Source organism: Trachurus japonicus, chromosome 15, assembly GCF_045865225.1.
Source record: "Trachurus japonicus isolate A0001 chromosome 15, Traja_1.0".
NCBI classification, from domain to species: domain Eukaryota; kingdom Metazoa; phylum Chordata; class Actinopteri; order Carangiformes; family Carangidae; genus Trachurus; species Trachurus japonicus.
In genome coordinates, this window is record NC_140921.1 from 13343840 (window position 1) to 13366261 (window position 22422).

A 22422-nucleotide genomic window follows, 5' to 3' on the forward strand; every position below is an offset into this window, starting at 1 on the left:
CATCTAAAATGGTCCAGCACAGAGAGCTGGGGAGAAAAGAGAGTGCATCAGGGGACTGACAGATAGAGATAAAGAGGGTGAGCTTGAAGAAATGAACAAAGAGTAAGACAGGTGCAACGGCTATCAGAGGAGAAACCCTTAACTTAACTACACAGCGCTCAGGAAGTGACTACGGGAGGAAAGGAAGTGCACCGATAAAAGGAGCCTCTAAGATCAAACCAGATCAGTGACTACCACTGAAGGAGCGGCCGTCTTCCTGCTGCTCTCAGGCTGTGTGAGTGATATTAGCCTATTAGAGCTCGGAGCAACGGCTCTCCGTGCTGTCTTTGAACCAAACCACCTTGAAATCAGCCTTTTTGCCTCTAAGAAAGGTTATCTGAAGGCAAAACTTGGCGTATCAGTGTTACATGTTTCAGACCAAAGATGATCAAACCTACAGATCTTTAGCGCTGAAAAATATCATCACTAATATGACACTGCAGAATAGCTGCAGCCATGTCGGGTGAACTGGAGCTTGTGTATTTTTGCTGCTTTCTTGGCTAAAAAATAGATTTAAATCTCAAGTGCACTTTTACCTGGTTAAGTAAAGGATTGGATTATTAAGGGGCTTAATCATATTTTTTATGATTTGCTGAAGAGTACTTAAAGATTTATCTTGATTTGTACTGGCACGTTGCCCAGTTTGTGGCTTATTGTGATTTGAACGGTGAATGACATTTTCGCAAACCCTCTTGTTCTTGACAAATTCTTTCCTTTCTCCGAGACTGCAACAAGAGGCCTTTTGTTGAGTCATGTCTCCGTGGCGCTGCCGTTCATCTGGGCTGACTCCAGCGTTACCTTGTGCTTGAACTTGTTGGAGTTCTTGTTCTCCTTCTTGTTCAGGTCGATGAAGTAGTGTGTGATGCGCTCCTTGCTGCGCGCCTCCATGTCCCAGCAGATCTTGAAGGAGTCGCAGGTGATGTTGCTGATCTTGATGTTCTGAGGAACAGGAAGCTCCTCCATCTCAGAGATGCTGCCGTCCTGGGATTTACTGCCTGCGAAGGAGGAAAAAAACAATAAGCAGTGTTTATATAGAGCAACATAGAACAATATTTACCAAAACAAAATCATATAGTTGGTATTGACTGTAGGAATCCTCCGGGAACACAGATCAGTGCTCTGGCAAGTGAAGCTCAGTTAAATTCAATATAATATCAGTTTTGAATCTTTGCTCACAATGTCTTATGGTCAATTATTGATTTTTATTTTCAAGAAATGATACTTCTGTCTCTCTCTTCTCTTTTTTACTGACTGCAAACCCTCCATACCAGTCTCCCAGTAATTACCCCACAGACAAGTACTCAGTAGTATATCGGCCATATCACGACACTCATGCAGAAAGAAGTGCCTGCATTGCCAGCTAACCATATATGTTGCCATGGAAACACATCAGTCCCTCACCACACACACACACACACCTAACTGCTTTTTCCCAGAGCATATGTGGCATTAAATATTTCAAACACTGCTGATTGAATCTCCTCTCTGGACAGAGATGGATTCATTTATAATCAGCAGGGAGGGAAAAAAAAAGAGAGCAACTCTTCACTCTTCACATGAGCCTGCAGCAATATTCAATTAAAGTAGTGGTGAAAGTCATTGAAGTTCAGCCATTCAGTTAAGTTGAGTAAACTTCAATTTCACACTTTTTTTTGTCATGCCACTCCTACCCCACTTGGCCTTGGGCAGAGAGGCCATTACAACATTGTTTTCCCTCATCCATTAGTCAGGTCTGTGTGAGTGACACAACATGTAGCAAATGACTACAACCCAGAGTGCACGCTGAGGCCAGTGAAAATGTCAATGGTTGAATGAGAGCTTTGTAGTATTAGGATGAATATAGACTCTGCGTCACGCTCGGAGACGCCCCCTTGGCATGGCAACAATGTGTTTTCTGTACGCACTCTCTGGGGTCCAAACACGAGAGTGAGTAAAATACAAGAATGCAGAATTTGGGAGTTATGCACAAACACGACTTTACTCTATAGAGAGCGAACAATGGCAGGAGCAGCGGAGCATGGGACATCCATCTCCACTCATCAGCTGAGAGAGGGCGAGATAAAAGAGTAATCCCATAATTGGGCTGTGTGGACGCTCCTGTCTCACCTCCACACAACTATCTAACTGAGCTGCATTTGAAGATAGATTCACTTCGGGAAATAGCCAGACACAAGGTCATTCCTACACTCAGTGTGCTACTTGCCCTTGAGAGTTGCCTTGCAATTATATTCTTGGCTCATTTTCAAATCATGATTTATGGCCCTTTTAAAATGAAATCCATAAGAGACAAATATATGGTCTTTACCACCAAACCACCTCCAGACCAGACCAGACCCCACCCCCCACCTAATCACTACTAGCTGATTACCACAAATAATCATCTTTAACCTAAATAGTAAGGCCTCTTATTGTGACGTGCTTGGACAACACTGCTGCTCACGATCAGCTGAATCTCTCTACATTATAGACTTGAATGTGGAAATGTGGTATGTTATAAATCTTTACACCACAGCAAGACAGTGCATTTTAAATATATTATCTGGACTTACTGTACATGGTTAATCTATACATTAAGGGCACTGGAGGGATTCCTGAATATGTAACCATGTAAACAGGCCAAAAGTTACATCCGCAGCCTAATTGCACTATGCTGGGTTCTCAGACATTATCCGGGCACTTCTAGACCTCTCTGCTTTGATCTGTAAAAAGAAAAAACTCTGATCCTGCTGTTGGTCCAACTTTAAAGACCATCTCATTGTACTTAAACCCCACTGAGCGGATAAGTTTGGCTCAGACTGAGAGGGTCAACACAGGCCATGACGGTGCACACCTCTGTCAGAAAATACACTGACCAGACAGTGATCTCAGCGCCTGTAACGTCTGACTCATGTGATTTTCTGTTGACAAAGACAAGGCCTATTATCACTCTCCAAGATCTGTGTCAGGAAAAGATGAAATATAGCCACAGGAGGTGAGATATGAGTTTTTTTTAAACCATGTTTGAGTAACACACAAAGTACAGGTTTATTTTAAATGTGGCTATTACTGCATAATCTATAGGAATTATTAGGCTTAGCATACACTTTCAAAATACTCCTTCTATTCCAAATCCTCATCCTCAAGCTACCTGCAGTGTATAACTGTAAACACGAACCTAAACCAAACAAACACCAAAGATGAAAAACCTGCTAACTCAGTTGCTGCGTTTTGCCTGAAGCACAGTAAGTTCTTCGTCTTCTGCCCCTCAAAATGTTAAAATGTCAACAATAATCTTTCCCTTCAAACACTCCAACAGGAGGCCTGAAGGAGGTCTCTGCCCTCCCACCTCCTGCAAACACTCCTCGGTGCTGACGTAGGCCCTGTTTACTCTAATGCTCTCCTAACGAACCTGCAAATGGAGGCACAGTAGGGCTTTCTGAACACAGTCAGATATTGCCGACATGACACTCAGTCCAGCTGAATGTGATGTTATCAGAGAAAAACAAGTGTTAGATGCTAAATAAAAGGAAATGCTCACAAGACAGACAGTTCCCCTTTTCTCTATATGTTTTCTTGAAGGGAAACAGTTTATAAAAACATTAATTTTATAAAGACAGATAGAATAAATGCCAACAAGCTGATGATTCATTCTCAAAACGAATGCATACAATTAACCTCATGTAATACAGGTTGTCTTGCCTGCAGGTAAACACAACAGTTTTGTGAGATACAGTGGCTCAGCTCTGCTCTGCTCTGAATCCTCCGGGAGCCTGAGAGCACACCATGAAAGATGGAGGAGCGAAAGCCAAGCGGGATGAAGGTCAAGCATTAAGAGAGAGAGAGTAAAACCTTTTACAGTCTCAAATGGGAGGTCTAAACCCTTGGAGTGACTTAAATTTATATGCCAGTTTTACACAACCGCTCTTGCCTCTTCATCCTCGCATCCAGGTTGCGCAGCAGTAGCCAATATTCATTTTGTTGAGTCATAATTTAACCATGCAACCAATCAGACTGTAAAGTTTATCTGTTGTTATTGTGGTTTTATTATTTATTGCACTGCATTATAACACTACGCATGAGGTGGAGGGATTTTTGCCTAATCATGATCATGCAAAATGAGAGTCAGCTTTTGAGCCCTTGCTTAGCAGCTTAGGAGCACAGATTACTCATGCTGTGCACACACATGCACAGGGGGGTTCAACATGACATATGAGTGCAGTCTGCTTGATACGTAAGAGCATTGTATGCTGTACATGCTTGAGAAGAGAAAATGCTGCACACGGAAAAAATTGGCACTCCTGCAAATGGACAGCCCCATTCTGCTAAAACCCTATCAAATGGACCTTATTGTGTACTGCCCTTTTACTCAGCGTGCAGTCGAATGCCAGTGTAGAATAGCAATGGATGCAGAAGGATCAATAAAAATCTTGTTAACATGCATACATTGGGCCATCCTAATGGCTCTCTGTGGTAGGATTTGTTACAGTCACACCTGGCTTGGTGCTGTGAATTACTTCTTAGCGCTGGTTTACTGGTGAGAGGTAAGTGATTAGATTTCCATTCAGGCCATCGAGACAATGCTCGAAATTACACTGGTGGTTGGTGATAAAAGCATCCACCATGTGAGACGACGGTGCTCCATTTGAAGGTCCGCGCTTCTTAATTACAAAACAACTCAACTTTCAGTCAAGGTTAATGCTGAAAAATCAATTTGGAAAGTATTTCTGGCATGTACGCAATGTGGAAAAAAGAACTGGCCAACGATAGTAGTGCTGACTGCTTTTGACTGCACAAGTGGGCACTCATTTCAGACAGACGAGCCTCCTACTTTTTTAAGTTGCAGTGCTGGGTCTAAATTTGAACTGTAGACATGAGCAGAGCAACAGACACTCAGTAGGCACTGGTGTTTGTTTGCAGGCTTTTGAAAATCACTCCTTTGTTTCTTTCACAGGCTGAGACCGTACTCGGAGCGAGAGAAGCTGCCAAAAGAAAAGCATCTTTCTCTCAGGGTGAGAGACAATGCCCTGTTCATTGGGGTTACCCAGTTTGTGTTCCACCTTTCACAAATCAATACGCTCCTGAATAGCAAACAAAGACGTAGTAAAGACACTTTAATAACAAACTTTAGTTGTTAAAAAGGGCCTGTCGATTCACGATTGACCCATCCCTATTCTTACAAATAAATGAAAGAAAAGACCCTTGAGGAGGACAGATCGAAAACCGGAGTGAGTCATCATTCCCCATTTGCATAGAATTTGAATTCTCAAACAAGAGGCTGCTGTGAAATCCTTCAGCTTTTTTTCAGCTTTCTTTTCTTCATAGAGGGACATGCACCAGCAGTCAGCCACTGACAGAAGAAAATTTTGATTTAATGTTTGAAGTTGATTTTCATCGCTAGACACTGTAGCCAGTCCTGAATATCACAGTAAAGTCAATTAAAAGTGAACACATTAGCAGCTAATAAATGACTGCTTGGTACCTGTACCTCTTGCCAGCACAGTCATGGCACAACTGTTCACATTGAACACTGGCCAAGCTAAAATGCCAGCTTACTCAGTCAGTGCTTTATGTCATAAGGCCGGCCTGCTGTTGCCCCATATTGGAGCATATTGGATAAGCTCTACTCAAGTCCACCATGTAACAGTTATCACAGGGGGTACTAATGTATGAAAGACTAAGAGCCTACTACCATGAGGCTGTGCTTTGATTCGGCAGTGCTTTGAGCAAAATGCCCAAATCGGCATGCTGACAACGACAATGTAAACATACTACAGTAATGTCCATCATCTTTAGCTTATCATGTGAGCATGCTTACATTGGCTAATTACTGTAGCAGTAAGTTGGCTGTTGTCAATGTCATTTGCAGGTATTTGCATTCACTCATTTGCTTTTATCCAAAGAGACCTAAGAGTCAAGGACAACACTTAAGCTCAAGTAGAGTAGGAGAACTTGAAGTAAGGGGTAAGTACTAAATCTCTTCAAGATAGGAGGGCCAGCCCTTAATCTGGTGGCATTTTGTTGTTCATGTTGCCAATGAGAAGGATCTGAATTGTGATTGTTTTGTGTGCAGGCATTGCAGTGCTAGATGAAGTTCCTTGGAGAAATGCAGTTGCCAAAAAGGAACATTGGCCTGGATGATTGGGCTCAAGTAGATAGGTGCAGAAGAATTAATCTGCAGGAAAGTAATGATTCAGGTGGCCATGGGTCAGTGGAAGTCAAGAGGAGTGATTTGCTGTTTTTGGGCCGATCAGAAACTTTATGGTATATTCTGGACCATCAGCGCAGGTTTCACTGCAGTGATAACCATGGCCTGTACCAAGAGTCGCCCGGTGAACTGAGTCAGGACCTTATTTTTCTCATACTGCAAAACGGTGACAGATGTAACATGATTAAAGAAGGGTAACTGAGTCACTCACTTTCTGACAGCCTTGGTTTGGGTGAGAGATGTGGGGGCGATTTTAAGGTTGAGAATGTGATGGACAGACTGGTGGCTGGAATGATTCAGAGTTCAGTCTTAGAGGTGTTTAGTTAGAAGAGGCATTCATTCATTCATCCATGTGGATATGTCCGAGAGACAAGCTGAGACCATGGGGTCCATTTATTGGGAAGGACCAGTAGTTGAGTGTCATCTGCATATTGATAAATGAAGCCATGGCAGCAGAAAACTGAAGGCAAGAAGATGGTGTATATTCAAAGAAGAAGGGGCTCCAGTAACAATCTTTAGCTCACCTGTGATAATATGAATGTAAGGAATGAATGAGTGAATAAAGAAATGGGTCCTTTCCATGACACACTGAAGAACAGTGGGTTCAAACTCAGAGATGCCTATATCTGGGAGTACAGATAGCAGGACGTGGTGGTTCGCCATGTTATGGGCTCCTAGTGGATCCAGTAAGGAAAGAGTAGAGCTGGATAAAAAGTGTATCCAACATGGATATCAAAATGTCAAAACTAATTACAATCCATCCAATTATAGTTGAGACATTTCACAGGGAAAAACAGCGACAAAAGTCAAGATCAATAAAAACAGTAGCCTTTGTCCTCTAAGGATCTTGAATATCTATTCACATTTCATGGCAATCCATGCATTAGTTGTTGAGTTTCATCAGTCAGAACTCAGGTGTTGAAGTGATGCTACCATCAATGGAGGCACACTACTAGAATAGCATTGGCTACAAAAATATTTCATCATCATCTGAAATGCATTTGGAATAATGATATAAAAAAGGTCCCTGCATAATCATTTCTCCCAATGCCTACTTAATCTCGTAAAACTTCTTGTCATACCGTTTCTCTTCTTCACTGTGATTTTGTGGGGATTTAAAAGTAAGCCTTTTGTTTAAGTGTTGTGACGCTGCATTGAGGAAACAATGCAATTCTCAATAAGTAATTGGCAGGCTCAGCGTGGGGGCACCTTTAAGGCTTTTCTATCTGTTTATCTGTCTGTCTATCGCAGACAGACACACATGCGCACATACAAACACAAGCTGGCAGACTGAGCGTGTCACAGCTGGAGTGGCAGTATTTTGGGCAGAGAGATTTCACAGAGTGCAGACACAGTACTTGTGCATAAATGGCAGCCATCCATCAAGCCAACTTAATTATGTCAGCAGCCACAGCGCAAAGGTCTTCCGAGACATGTTGTGTGTATTTCATTACCCCCTGTAAGTACACGCTAACTGTGGATATAAAATCAAAATGGTGGTCTAAGTCAGCCTGGCAGAGATTGGTGACAAATTTGTATCCAGTAGCCAACAACATAATAGAGGCAGGTCTCTGTATCTGCCAGATCTCTGCACAACAGAGGCAGACGCTTGTTATTCATAAGTGAAGATTTTGAAATTTTCCCACTGCTAATCACTCTTGGAAAAACATTCCCTGCCCCCTACTCATTCATGTCAACCCCATCCCTAAACTGAACCATTAAGGCTGCAACACCCCCTCTAACACAAGATACACAGAGAAACAACTTGTAGCCCACACAGTCCTTTTGTGCATTGAAATGCTCAAACAGTCCTCAGTGTGTGTGCGAAGAGAGCTCTTTCCCACAGACTGAACCCAAGCTGCATGCATTTCCATTTGCTAGGTCAGCATAGGCACATAAGCCTCTCCTGCTGGCAATTAAATATTAATGGATTTGGGAGATAAATTTAGAAAGCTATGTGAAACTGAAATGAATATGGTCCTTGGAAGAATGTGCGTATTGACCCGATAATAAAAGTCCTTTTCCAAGAAAGCTAAAATTGGGATGTGAAGTCCAATCCATCGGGTGTGGCAGAGGAAGTATGAACAATACCATATTTCTGAAGGTCAATTTAGAAACTGCTACATCAGAGTTAAATAGGGAGTGGTCAAAATAACAGGAACGCTTACAGTATAAGATCCAATGTGAATTTATCATCATACGTTTCACTTACTGTTCACTGAAAAAGTCAAACCAAGGGGAGCAGATCATCTGCTTAGCAATCTACATAGGTAATAATTTCTCACTCTTCATCATAAAGATCAAGTATGTTGTCCTCATTAATAAATTATTCTTAAGAGGACACACACGTGAATTACACTGGCATGAAGTGATCATCCTTCAGCTGCACTTATGATAAGACATAAAGTGCTGTATCTGAACTGACATCTCTAGAGTTTACGACAACCACCAATTGTGCTGCTCAATAAACAGAGTCTGTGGGTGTCACACGCAATATTTACAATGGGTAAGCTTCTTGACAAATAGAAAAGTGGCTGTTCTGCTGCAAACACCAGGCTTATCAAAAAAAAAAAGAAAAAAAAAGCTTGACGGTAAACCTGCAGCAGAGGAGGCTCAATGCTGGCACAGGGGTCCATTAGAGACGTCCAGCCCTAGTCTGTACACCATTATTAAAATTAGAGCTTTAAAATCAGGCCAGCAAAGCACTAAGAGGATATAAAATGCATCCTGCTGTATTACATTATGAGAAGCAGCTCTAGCAGATGAGAAAACGAGTCAGTGTGGCTCAACGACTGCACTAAAGATCAGATGCTGGGGGTCATTTGAAGGCTCAATGAAGACAGACCACTGACTGACTGCATGGACACTTTCACAAACCACATTCAGACCAAGATAATCTGGTGGGCTAGAGCTATAAGAAAATGAAACCCATTCAGATACGCAAAAAGGTGGTGAGATATCATTTGATTGCTGTGAATCAATCTACAATTTTAATTAAAAACCAGATCTTTGTGAGTCTTTAGATGTGGAATCAATGGTTTGTAATGATGGGTGTGTATAGGGCTGCACCGCTCCTGCACATGTGGGTGCAGCCATGTTTGAGTCTCTCATTCTCTCCTGATGATGACTTGCTTTTTTCCCCCCTCCACACCATTATATTCGCATCAGGGTTAAGCCTGCTCATGTTCTGGGGGAGAAAAAAAAACTGCTTATCCATTATGACATTGGAAAACTGGCTTAAACATGCCTTCTAATCTGTGATCAAATTCATATCAGCTCTTTATTTGATGGTAAATACCCAGAAAACTTTTTAATTCTGGCGAGTCAGCCACAGGCTATTAAGGTGGATGACTTGATTAATTACAAATTTAAAGCATAAAGGGGAGAGTTTAGTGAGTTGATGATGGGATGTAAAAATAAAAACAGTCACTTGGGAAAATAAAAAACTATAGCTAAGCTGTCATGTGCTTTGAGCAAATAAACTGAAGAAGGCAGCTCCCCTAGTAAAAGACCAGAAGCAGCGGTTAGGCGCGGTGGCAGCCGGCCTCTGTCCATGTCTGTGGTGCTGAAATAAAGATATTCATCGCTTCATATTGTTTCGCATGATGCAGTTTGCAGGCATTTTGCGCGGGGACTTTCTTCTTGAATCTTATGAATGAAGAAAACCTTGTTGGCACCACTGTAAAGACGCTCAGCTATTCCACACACGCACGAGCGCACCATCCATCCAGCCAAGGAAACCGGCGGAGCCACCGGCCCCTATTCCCTTCTAACACACAATACGGGTAACAGCATGCAGCTACAACCCAATGACAAACAGTGTGCACGCGTTGCACCGACTCTGGCATAAAGAACGGGGCCTGATGCACCGACACAATGCGGGAATGTGAAAAGCAAAAGCAAAAAAAAATCCATCCTTACCATCTCGTTCGCATAACTGTATGGCGTCTAAGCTCAGGTCCTTGATCATCCCCTCGCAGGGACTTAATGGACTGGTGATGTTGTGCGCCAAGCCTGGTACCTCCATCTCTGCAGAAGAGCCTGGATGATGCTACTGGTGGTGAGGAGCTGTCGCTGGCCAAATATCGTCCGTGGGACTTGCACGACCAACAGGCTTTCTCTGTCCACGGTGGTCAAGGAGGAAGGAGGAAAGAGAAAGAGAAAGAGAGGGACGTGGTTTCCAGTCAGTCAGTCAGCAAGTCAGCCAGCCCTTTGCTCGTTCCGCCGCTCACAGCTCTCCTCTCTGTCTCCTGGGTGGTGCGGCTAGTGGCGCGTCAGCGGAATCGTCACGGGCGCGAACAACAGCGCAGAAACCGCCACAGTTTGGGTTTGCAACGTGAAGCATATCAGCTTCTGCAGAGACACAATGAAACGTAGCAGCAGCAGCAGCAGCAGCCTGGAAGCCAGAGATGCCAGTCAGTCTGTGGTGCGTTTATCTTATGTCATGCGCTCCTCATGCATGCAGCGCCTAGTGTGCCTTTCAGAGCCACAAGTGTGTGTGTTATGTGTGTGTGTCTTGTGTGTTACTCCGCCGCGGGACAGTTGAACATGAATACTTCAGCGGATTAGTGCAGAGACGTTCCGCAAATTCAATGGCTCCTTATGTAACCAGATTAACCCGGTGTTCCCCCTATTCGGTTCAGGTCTCCATGCAAGACCGTCCAGCACACACACACACACACAAGTACACACCGCGCACGTTCACTCCCGTTCTTCCCCCTGTTTCACGTTCAACGTCATCCCCATCAAGGGTCTCACATGTCCTTATTTGGTGAGGTGTAGCCCTCCATCGCAGGAGCGCAGGTGCAAATGGACCGACACAATAATGAGCTGGGGGATGACTCCGACTTAATGCGCCACATAATTAATGAGCATCCACCTCCTGCTCGTCTGCCTCACAGACCATCACTCTTGTGCTCAAGACATAATGGCACATGATAAAATGGAAAACAGCGTCAGTTCGGAGCCTTGAAGTCATACTTTATGTGTGTGTGTGTGTGTGTGTGCGCGCGCGTGCTATTATCTCCCTTAGGACTACTACACCCTCTTTATCAGTGGCCCACAGAGACAGGATTGCCAAGGCACAAAAGGTCAAGTGCGAGGGTAAACTGGCTTAACACACACATAACTACAGCTGCAGGCCTCTCTTTAAAAACACTATTTTGGCCATTCACAAGTGAATTCTCATCATCATGGTGTCGTCTTCATCGGTAGATTTCCTAAAGCAGTCTCCTCTCCTCCTCCCTGAGTCCACAGGAGGAGCTACCAAGAGTGAGCCGGTGTCACTTTCTATTTGTTTTTGCCTCTCTCAGTGTTATACAAGGCACCCCCGAGGAGAGGCGACAGACTGTTTATGTATTCTGCGGACAGCGGATTCTGCAGCTGCGCCTATGGGACCCCTGAGTCATGCTATTCCTAACAGGCAGAGGAGGAACTGCAGAACTATAGTCTGTACTGAATCACAAATTATAGTAGGGAAGCCTCCCTAACTCATCCCTGCATGAGGCACACTGACACAGCATCAGCATCAGCAGCAGGAGGAGGAGGAGGAGGAGGAGGGAGAGTATGTATCTCCTGTATAACAACATTTCATTTTTAGCTCCTCATAGGCTACTTGAGATACAGTAAACTACTCGCTGGTGAGTATTTTCATGCACATTGCAGGATTAGAAAATGGGGTTGTGGCGGGCAGGCGAATTAAAGTCTGAGTAAGCTCATAATCACTGTGGCATTCAGATTCAGTGAGAAACATATTAGACTGCACCAATGAAGGCCTGAATATATTCCACGCTCAGATATTATGAGGCCAAATAACGCTGCATCTGGCTCAAATTTCCTGCCTGGGAAATGCAAGTCATTAAAAGTGAAGGTCAGCATGCTGATCACTCCCTGCAAACACAGGGCCATCTGTGTCTGAGCAGAGGATGCTGCTAGACTCACTATCAACAGATGAAATGATCTTTATTTTGAAAGCGGGGGTTATTTTTTGATACGCATTAGAGGAGTTATGTCTACTTTTAAATATTTACTCTATGACTTACCCTGATGGCGTGATTGCATAACATCTATTGAAAATACTATTAACTAAAGGATGAGCTCATGAAAAGTCTATGGATTGCGATTAGAAACATAAACAAGACCAACAAGGATCAAACTGTGCCAAATTTAAAATCTCATTGTCGTGTGAGCCATCATCTATTTCTCTTTAGCCGCCCTCCCCCTTCCCGTTTTCTCGCTCGGCCTGCTGTGCTTATCTCTTATGGGAAGGGAGGAGGAGGATGAGGAGAGAGGAGAGGAGGAGGTGGAGGAAGAGGATGAGGCTGACCGATTCTGGAGGGTTCCTTCTCATCCTACCTCCACCCGTCCTCTCTGCCATCCCTCTCTCCACCCATCCGTATCCCCTCCAGCGAGAGTCATCCTGCGTTAGCGTCAGTGTTTCCAGTGGAGCTGCAGGAGGACGAGAGAAAGTGACACTGTGCCCCCCCCACGTCCCCCCTCCCAAACCTACCCCACCCCACCACATACTGTAGCGCACACCCAGCCAAGTTTATCCCCTCCCCCCTTCTCCCTCCTTCACCTGCATCCTTCCTCTTTTCCTCCTCACCTCATCCACCCTTTTTCTTACCTCTCCTTTGACATTTTTTCTTACAGTACATCCCTCTTCTCTGTTACTCCAGATCTTTTAAAGCGCATATTATCCTGCAGTGTCAGTGTGCGTGTCTCGCTGTGTGTGTACATTATATGTCATAGTGTGGCCTGTATTGGCAGTCTGCACTGATTTGCTCACTGTGCTTAGAGCTCAGAGACCACGTGTACATGGTGACAGATGGAGAAATGGCAGGGAGAGAGGTGTAGAGAGAGAGAGAGCAGGCCAGGACAGGCCAAATAGGTCTGAATATTATACAAGGGATGAGGGAAAGGACGTGATCCAAATCCAAAGATCTCGCTGGTTTTATTTACTATGTCTTCCTCTATCTCTCACACACCCACGTACACACACACACCCTGCAGTCACTACGAATCACATCTCATCCAATAGGTCAGTTATGACCCAGTATATGGAGGCCACAGCATTTTACATTAGCAGAAAACAATATCAAGTCTTCAGGGTTCAATCTGTGTGTGTGTGTGTGTGTGTGTGCGTTACTGCGTACCATAAACACATTTGTCTGCAGGCGGCAAATGAAGCGTGTCATTGATTTGCAGTGTGAGCTCTGCCTCAGCTTTGCTCCAGTTTGATTGATAATGGCCGTGTGTGTGTGTGTGTGTGTGTGTGTGTGTGTGTGTGTGTGTGTGTGTGTGTGTGTCTGTCTCTGGGTCTCCAAATGAAATCCCAGTTTATCTGAGCTTTTCAAGAATGAAACGCCTTCACCATCCGTCCTGTTGTTACAGAGGAACCTCATCATGACTAATGAAATTCAACGTTGTGCCAGCATTCAGCAGCCCACACATTTTAATCAAGGAGACTAATTAAAAGCACAGATGAGAGGTGTGTATTCATAAGCCAAGTTAAATTGACAGTGGGTGCACAACTCTGGAAAAACACTGACATTTTGGAGAACATTTATTTGCTGTCTAGTATTAGGTTTAGTCAGTATTCTTCAATAGTACTGATCAATATCAATATTGCTCTAATGAATACTGACTAATACTGAGGCACAACTGAACTTTCATTCAGTGAATGGATTAAATGCCTTTATCTGGAATTGGGGAAAAGAAAAAGGGGGGAAAAAAGCCTGAACAAGCCTCTAGCTAGCTAACGTAGCTTAGCATAACAGTTAGCTAGTTAGTTATGACAAAAACAAAAGTCTTCCCACCAGCACTAAACTAAACTAACTAGCACACGATTTCTTGTTGTTGTTTTACCAGTACAAAAACCAACAACACTTTGTTTAACATTAGGTTTTGTGTTGGACTGTTATTAAGGTTACAACAACACCCTGGAGCCTCTGTTGCTAGCTGAGAAATAGTGTGGCTACAACCTTGTAAAACTATGGCTTGTTGTGGTTTTTACATGTTTGTTTTTTTTGTTGTCTTGTTTTTTTCTGCACTAGCAAGATGGAAATTCACTAATTAGTGAATTAATGATCCTGGTAGGTGGATTTGGTGACATATGGGCGTTGTGGCAGTGGTGTTAGCTATTTCCCAGTTTTTGTTGTCTTTATGCTAAACTCGCTGCATAACTGTTAGCCTAACGTTAGCGCACACCTCTACCTGTACTTTTTTTTTTTAAACAACCGTGGTGTTTTCAATATTTGTTTTTAACTATTTAATTATTATTGTGTTTTATATAATCTGTTTTTTACTGCCTGTAACACCTGAAGTCCCCCCTGGGGATTAATAAAGTATCGTTACCGTTAACAGTGGGCTCAATCTTCAGAACCGTCTCCTAGCAACAAAATAATTGTGTATGTGTGTTTATGCTAATCTAGTCCATTAAAGACATGTCACATGGGATATAATATGAAAAGTACTGGTCACTCACTGTGGAGTTGCAGGAGCTGCAGGAGTCTGGACAGATATGGATGGATGATAACTTCTCTGGCTCTAATGAAGACAGGAGATGAGTGGCTGGCTGGTTTTAGTCAGACACTGAAATGATCATAGTGACACCAAGAAGATGATTGGTTAACACAGACTGAGGCACAACTGAACTTTCATTCAGTGAATGGATTAAATGCCTTTATCTGGAATTGGGGAAAAGAAAAAGGGGAAAAAAGCCTGAACAAGAGACAGCAGGGTTATGAAAAGTTGTCTTCCTGACTGAGCTTATAGCTTTGCTTCGGGTTGAACCAATATTTTCCCTTCTTAAGAAAACATGCCTGTGAGACTGAAACCAAAATAGCTGTCATATTTTAATTAGTGTGGTTTATACTGAAAGGAAATAAAAGAAAAAGAACATGAATGTAAGTAATACAAATAGGCAGTTTAGGGGTATTGTGGCTTTATTTCCTCTTCGGAAATAGTCACAAAGCCTCTATGTGTATATCCAAAGTGTCAAGGTGGTTAGAGAAGTGCAATAACAGTTAGTCAATGGCAGTTTTCATCATCAATTGAATTATTACTGCTCAATCTCAGTGAAAGCATTCGACTGAGTGCACTAAGAGCTGTGTTGGGAAGCAGCAGGGACATTTCCATGTTTAAGAGAGACCTGTCATTTTGTATAAGACAGAAAACAAAGGCCGAGAACAAGAAGACAGACACAAAAAGCCAGACTGACTGTACCAGACACTGTGAACATATTTTCCAATCCCTGGATAAGAGCCAGATATTGTGAGGTAGCAACCAAGTCACAGCTTCTCTCATTTACACCTTTCCTGCAGAGGCAAGCTGCCCATGAGAACAATATGTGATGCTGCCGGCTCGGCTGGTCTTCAAGTGGGGAGGCCACCGGGATGCTGAATAAATGCACAGTTGGTTAGTGATAAAAAGCCCATCACTTCTTCTCTATGCAATTTAGCCGCCTTTCAGTCTCCCCGTGTCTCACAATAGAACATGAAATTGAAATTAGTCATGCTGGCCACTGGGAATGATTGCCAGCTGTGCCATACATATAATTGCCCCAAGTGAGACAAAGAAAGACTCTGATATTCGTGATTTCAAAGCTTTTCTCCAGAACTATTACGCTTGATGCCAGTGGGACTAGTTTATGATTTAAAATGTTAAGTCCATTTGCTCCTGTGGAAACCGCATCGACTTTAATATATAGGCCTACGATTTTCTGAATTAGGCACAACTGGGATTTGTAGGTTACACTAGTGATCTATATGAGGACTTGGCAGCTGCCTGGCATTATAATGAATGTTTTCCTTACATCCTTCCTACACATTACCCCCGAAACTCCTCAGGATGACATACCAGTATTTACATCCCATTCAGTGCTCTAGTGTTATGTAAACACGAAGGCGTTGTGTGTTCTTCACCTCGCACAGCTCCTGTGGAAAATAATGACAGAGGGGGAGAAAGTGAGTGAGTCACAAGAACATAGTTCAGTGGCACCACCTGTTTTTCTGTTGAGGGCTCATTTGCGTTGGATGAGTCTCTCTCTTTCTCTGTCTGTCTGTGCCATCTGAACATTAATTTGCTGCCATAACTGTAGAGGCCTGTGGCTGAGGTTTTGAAGTGCTTCATGTGAGCATAAATGAAATGGAAAATTGAATCACCTTCCTCACCTCAGCCAACATGCTGGTTGAAAAAGTGTTTGTTTTGTATTCTGTCAACATGCACACACAGTTTCAGACACACACACGCAAACTTACACACCCAGTTTCCTCCTGACTCTACATTTCAACACCCAAATTCTACACTCACAATTATAATAGAATAAATACATATATTACTTGTGATATACTTGTATATATTTTGTTTATTCCAGAATTGCCAGTCTTAGTAAATTGTATTTTAGTTTAATGCCACAAATAAACCAGAAATCTTCTTTTGTATTTAATTATGTGAACATTCAGTGATGTGTTGCTGAGTAACCATTCTCCTTTTCTTTTTTTTCTTTCTAAGGAAGTGGGCTTTTATAAGTGGCAACACTGCCCCCTTGAGGTTTTCAATAAAACTGCCTGTGTTTTTGCAATGCAGAGCACAGTTTGAGCAGAAAAACAATGCATAAAGCCAGAAGGGTTCCTGTTCTTTACTGTCGTTAGTCTCATTTTCTAAATTTGCTGAGCTGCTCATATTAAATAACACACATTGCTCTGCCTTAATGTAAATGCGGTTGGTAAGTAACACAGTGCAGAGTTTGTGACCGTGACCTCACTCAAGCAGATGACTTTGGGGAAAATCTGAACTCTTCACCCGACAGCTCAACATGAACCGACTGGATTGGTTGACCTGGATTACGTCTGTAAAATATGAAAAGACAAAAGAGGGAAAAAGAGAAGTAACCAAATACAGCTGTGCAAAAAAACTAAACAAAACATTCTCAAAATGATTTCTATTCATTTGATGGTCCAGTAACCAGGTGGACAGGACAGATGGGCTGTAATGCAAGTAGCTGAGAGTTGAGACTGAGCTTAAAATGAATTTGTTCTCATGCATTACAGTATATGTCGTCTCTACCAGTGGCAGCAGATTCATTTGGTTGGATTAAGCAGATCCTGGCTCTGCGGATTAGGCTTCATGTAGGCATGCATGGTGCTGTAACCACATGGCCTGGGAGTGGGCTGTTTCTCAACCTGCACACTTGTGTTTTCCATTGTGGTTCACTGTGAGGCTTTCAAACTGAGACACTAAAATAAAGTGAATGTTGTGGTGAGGCAATTAGCTCATATTTATAAACTCCATTCTTTACAGGTAGTAAATTTGTCAGTGGTATTTCTTTGGCATTTATAATCCCCAAAAATGTCATGATTTTTGTGCATCCATGTTTGCGTGCAGACATTATAAGACTTTTTTACCTACTTGCAGAACATACTGGAGGTAGCAAGGTTACAGGGCCTTACAGATACTGTAATCCTGGATTTCCTGGGAGCTTAAAGCTAATATCATCCTTCTTCCAGTCTGAGACTATGTAGAAGATACGTAAGATGATTATTGACACCGATGCTTCGTCAGACTCAACAGTTGTGATAAGCAGAGAACCAAAAAGGATTTTGTTTGCATACATTTATTACCTTCATAATATCATTTGAATGTCTGAACAAACATTTACTTTTGCCCGCTTGACAATTTCACCAAAAACTCTTCTGTTTATGTCTGTAGTACAATACAGTTAGAATAACAATAGCATCAACAGTGAACAGAGCTTTGGCCACATGGCAATGTTTATACACAAATTCTTCTTTCTCTGGAACTTTGTGCAGAATTGTACCTTTCTCACACAAAAACAATGGTTGTATAAGATGAAAAAGTTGTACAAAAGTTATGTATTACATCATTTCCTTAGTGGTTTACATTTATTATAAATGTACCATTTGATTGCAGTACAAAGACTCCTTCAAATAAATCCCTTTGGGAACAACAATATGACTAACACAACAAATCAAAGACATAATTGTGAAACTATTCTAGGGCAAAGGGCAAAGAATAGACAAGCTGGCAGTAAACTTTTTTGACTTGATGTGTCCCTTCACTGATCTGTAATAAATCTGCAACAACATGCATCAATATGTTTTTTTTTTAACAACATTCACTTGATGAGACAAGAACCTCTACTGCCCTCCGAGCAAACACATCCGAACAAGGTGAAAGGATGAAAACAAATGTCTGCTAGGCAGGAACACGAGTCACAGCACTGGGAGAATCAGTGCTCAACAGTATCAATGTAGTACCATGATGAGTGAGGGCGAACTGGCCCCGGGTTTCCTCTCAGGATAAAGAATCCTTCCCTTTTTTCTTTTTTTCTTTTTAAAACATTTATTCTTTTATTTATTTACCTTTTGGCATTTTTTTGCCTCCATACGGCAGTCGACAGCAAAGAGGCAGAGAGGAGACAGTGGGTGAGAGAAGGGTGCCTGACATGCAACACAGGTCCCTTAAGACTTGAAAGAAAATAAACAAAACAAAACAAAAGACAATTACGTGGTTGGCATCAGCAACCATGTCAGAATATTATTTAGCATAGTGTTATTAACTTGACAACCACATTGAGAATGGCTCAAATCAGATGAGAGGGAAGGTGGAAAGTGGTTAAAAGTGAACATGATAAACAACAAATCACCTTAAAAAGGGGAATCATTGTGAATCGAAGAGAGGCGACAGACGACTGATTTTTCTCTGAGATTACATGAGGACTGCTGGTACTTTTCTTTATCGTAGTTACATTTGTCTAGATAAACGCTCATGCGCTCGACAGTGACACTCTCTCAGAAGCGTCCTCTACATAGCCTACTTAATAGATTTTTTATACAATGCACTCTCATTTAAACCAAGATAGGAAAGTCTTCAGTCTGAGCTTTTATACCTATCGTACTGCAAATATAAAACACATTTCCCAGAAAAAAACTACAAAGAGAAACTTAATTGCACTTGATACGAAATGCTCAGGACCTTGGAAGATGGGTCGACTTGTAGACTAAATCTTTAGAACATCGCACAAAATAACACTAGAGTTATCCAAAGTTAATGAACTGTTGGAAAAGGATGTTTTTTCCCTTTTCAAAACACACACATGACTGAACATTAATACAGGAGCCCAGAACAAACATAAGCTTTAATGATAAACGGTGCTGCTGCATGCATAATCCTGTTACTTCATTAAACACTGCTTAACCAGGGTTTCTGAATGTATTAGATTGCAAGACTGATACTAGAAAATTCCAGATTTCTATTTGTTTTTATCTGAAATCTCACAGTCCTTTTGATGACTCTACTTCCTTATTTGTGTCTCGCAGAAATGCTCATACGAAACTAGCTTGGCTGCGAATATACTGGTTCTTTGTGTGATGCACCTCCTATCTGGAGAGCAAGGTCAGACCAAAAATATTAGTGTTCTTAACAAAATATCTCCCTGCTGAAAAACTAGTTATGTACATTGGCACTTTTCACTACAAAAGGCATGGTCCTGCTCTGTCACGAGGTCTTTCCTTGCTCTATGTGGGACAGCCAGTGAATAGAAAGACAAGAAAAGGGGCACGCAGCTCTAGCAAAGCAACTCCTATTCCGGGTATGTGGAGGAGTGCATTGAGATTTTAGGCACACAGTCGGGGCCGCAGGGAGGCCAACGCTGACAAATAACAGATGAGACAAAAGACCATGCACTATAAACAAACAGAGACGGGAAAACCACAGAAAGATGCCTGTTGACACAATCAGAGAAGAGGCCTGTAAAGCTTAGGCCAAACTGCCTCATGTCTCTGCTGCTGTCTGATGGCACAGCCACGTTACGGCTCCACAGATAAAAGGGGCAAGGAAAAGTAAAAGATACTAATAATCTAATAACAAAATCATAAAAACTCATTCATGAACGTATAAAAAAATACATATGTAAACTGATTACCGTTAAACATCCCACCCATTCCCCTAAAATAGTAATAAAAACTAAAAATAAAATCATAATGCATAATGAGTACAAAATATTTGATTTTTTTTTGTCTAGAAATACAGAGACAGACAAACAGACACACTGTGGTTGGACACAAACACTGACCTTGGAGGAATGTCCACCAATCAAAACACTAAAGGCAGCCAAAGGTTAAAGGCCACACCGATTCTTTCCTTTGGTAGATGTGTTAAAGTTGATGCAGTCAGCACAGCCGTGTGCTGATCCGTTTTGAACTTCATTTTGGTGGCGCCGTAATCTCACTGGCTAAGTGCTTACATTTGGTTTTGGTACAAAATGCATCTGTGCTTTTAGTCAATAATAATAATAAAAAATGCATAGTTATCATTATTTCAGTCTAAGGAATTAGGCTCTCACAGGCAAAAGTCTAGTATTGTTAAAGTGCATGTCACTGATACTGAACAGCATAATACAAATGCAGGTAGCATCAATGTGTAAAATGATTGTACTAATCATTCTGCCTGTTCCCTTGAACAAAAAGTGGACAGAAATACTGGACAGTACCCTTCCTTCAGAACCTTTGCATCAACCTTCATATATAAATGCTCCAGATAGACTGAATGGCTCTATAAGGAGCGAACACTGAACTTCATGTGTCTGAGAAATCCCTTTTTTTTTTCCATGTTGGCACTTCAGGTAAAACTATGGCTTTTTTTTTTTTTCAATACATATATTTATACTATATGGCAACGACAACATTCTGAACAGTCTTAATTCAGCTAAGGCTGAATGAAGGTAAACAACCACTGAAACCTGCTGAGGCGCAGAAAGACACTGGAGGCTGATCTCCATCATGGACGGTTCTGAGATGGGGCTGGAGGTCCGGAGGCGCCTACCACCGCCCGCTGACGCTGGCCATGTCTGCGTGAAACTGGCGGGAGAGGCGGCCGCTCGCTCCCCCTTCCAGGAAGGAGGACCTGATGGGTGGCTCAAATAGCTTCCTCCGGTTCTTGTTTAGTTCTGTGGAGAGAAAAGAAAAAAGTAAAAAGTACCACAAAACATAAGCGGTGGCAGAGGTGATACAGACATGTGGGAGACTATATGTTTAACAGCCGTGCTGGAACGTCAACATGTTGAGGGGTGGTGCGCGATGGTCTCCGGTAACATTTCTTTTTTAGCTTCCATTGATCAACAGTGACATGAAAATTGGATTCAAATCAGGATCACATTTCCTCTGATCAACAAAAGTCTTCTTTGTGTCCATCTGGTTTTACACATTAGCTTGAACAAAATGCTTTTATAAAAACGTCAGAAGCACACCCTGGCATCTCTGGGTTATTCATATGATAGCCGAGTGCTGTCGCTGCCAGCATAAACCTTCGGTATGATCACTGGAGACAGGCAGCGTGCTCCAATAGCTCTTTTTACTGGAAAACCGGCAGGAAGTTAAAATCTGGATTGCCTGGCATTCTATTTCTTTATTATGAGAGGCAAAAACAGAGCAAGACAAAGAGACAGAGACATGCATGTTCCTCTTTTGGAGCCACAGAGTCCGTCGGCAGAGATTAAAGTTGACCTGCACTTGGCCGAGGCGTCGGGCAGCAAAACCAACTGTAGCCTTGGATCACTCTGCTTCCTTAATAATCACAGCAGCCTCGCCATTTCCCCTCATTGCTCTCACTGTCACCCCTGGCTCTGGTCTGAGGTTTGTGAGCTGAACATTTAACTGAATACCCAGGAAGCTCATGATCCCAGAAATGTGCATGATTAACTTCTGTGCGACACCAACAACGAAATTTATTTCCAGATTCAGGGCAATAACAGGACAGAAGCTTCATCAGCATCTCAGGGGCAGCTGGAACAACTGGAGAAATACCAACACACTCATGTGAGAAGAATGTGCCTTCATGCCATTTAGTCCTATTGCTGCAAATTACTGCAGTATGGTTTCTCCTACAGTGTGTTTGCAGGATAAATTAGCTGGAACCGTATTATCTTGAACTTCTCGACTTGAGTGAGAGTCTAGGGCCACATTATATATATTTCAAATTCAGTGGTTTGCAGCAGGGAACACATTTTGTCTTCGGCACAGCTGGGCTCCAGTATGGCTTGTTGCAGCGAGGGACAAAAAAATAGGAAACATTATTGAAGCACATAAACCAATTTGCCTGCACTGCCTTCAGCAGGAGTGAGCTCGTAGCTCCAGCTGGCTTCTGAAATTGACTAACGTCATGGTGAATCTCTGCACCAA

General features: G+C 42.4%; 2 protein-coding genes across 6 annotated transcripts in view; both read right to left on the reverse strand.

Moving 5' to 3' along the window:
- Window positions 1-14868, reverse strand: part of LOC146973310 (phytanoyl-CoA hydroxylase-interacting protein-like) — a 21452-nt gene extending 6584 nt beyond the window's left edge. Inside the window, exons 1-3 of one of the 5 annotated variants that reach the window (XM_085799762.1) lie at window positions 14709-14868; window positions 10145-10576; window positions 838-1034 (exon numbers count right to left, since the gene is read on the reverse strand). In XM_085799762.1, coding sequence (XP_085655888.1) covers window positions 838-1034; window positions 10145-10250 — 303 coding nt within the window. In that variant the 5' untranslated portion in view covers window positions 10251-10576; window positions 14709-14868. Of the gene's footprint in view, window positions 1-837; window positions 1035-10144; window positions 10724-10750; window positions 10910-14708 lie in introns of those variants that run through there. The other 4 variants (XM_085799764.1, XM_085799763.1, XM_085799765.1 and 1 more) reach the window with 4 other exon arrangements.
- Window positions 14869-17821: 2953 nt separating this feature from the next.
- Window positions 17822-22422, reverse strand: part of bicc1a (BicC family RNA binding protein 1a) — a 56409-nt gene continuing 51808 nt past the window's right edge. The window contains exon 21 of the mRNA XM_085799766.1: window positions 17822-21191. Within this exon, the coding sequence (XP_085655892.1) occupies window positions 21064-21191 (128 nt within the window). The 3' untranslated portion in view covers window positions 17822-21063. The remainder of the gene's footprint in view (window positions 21192-22422) is intronic.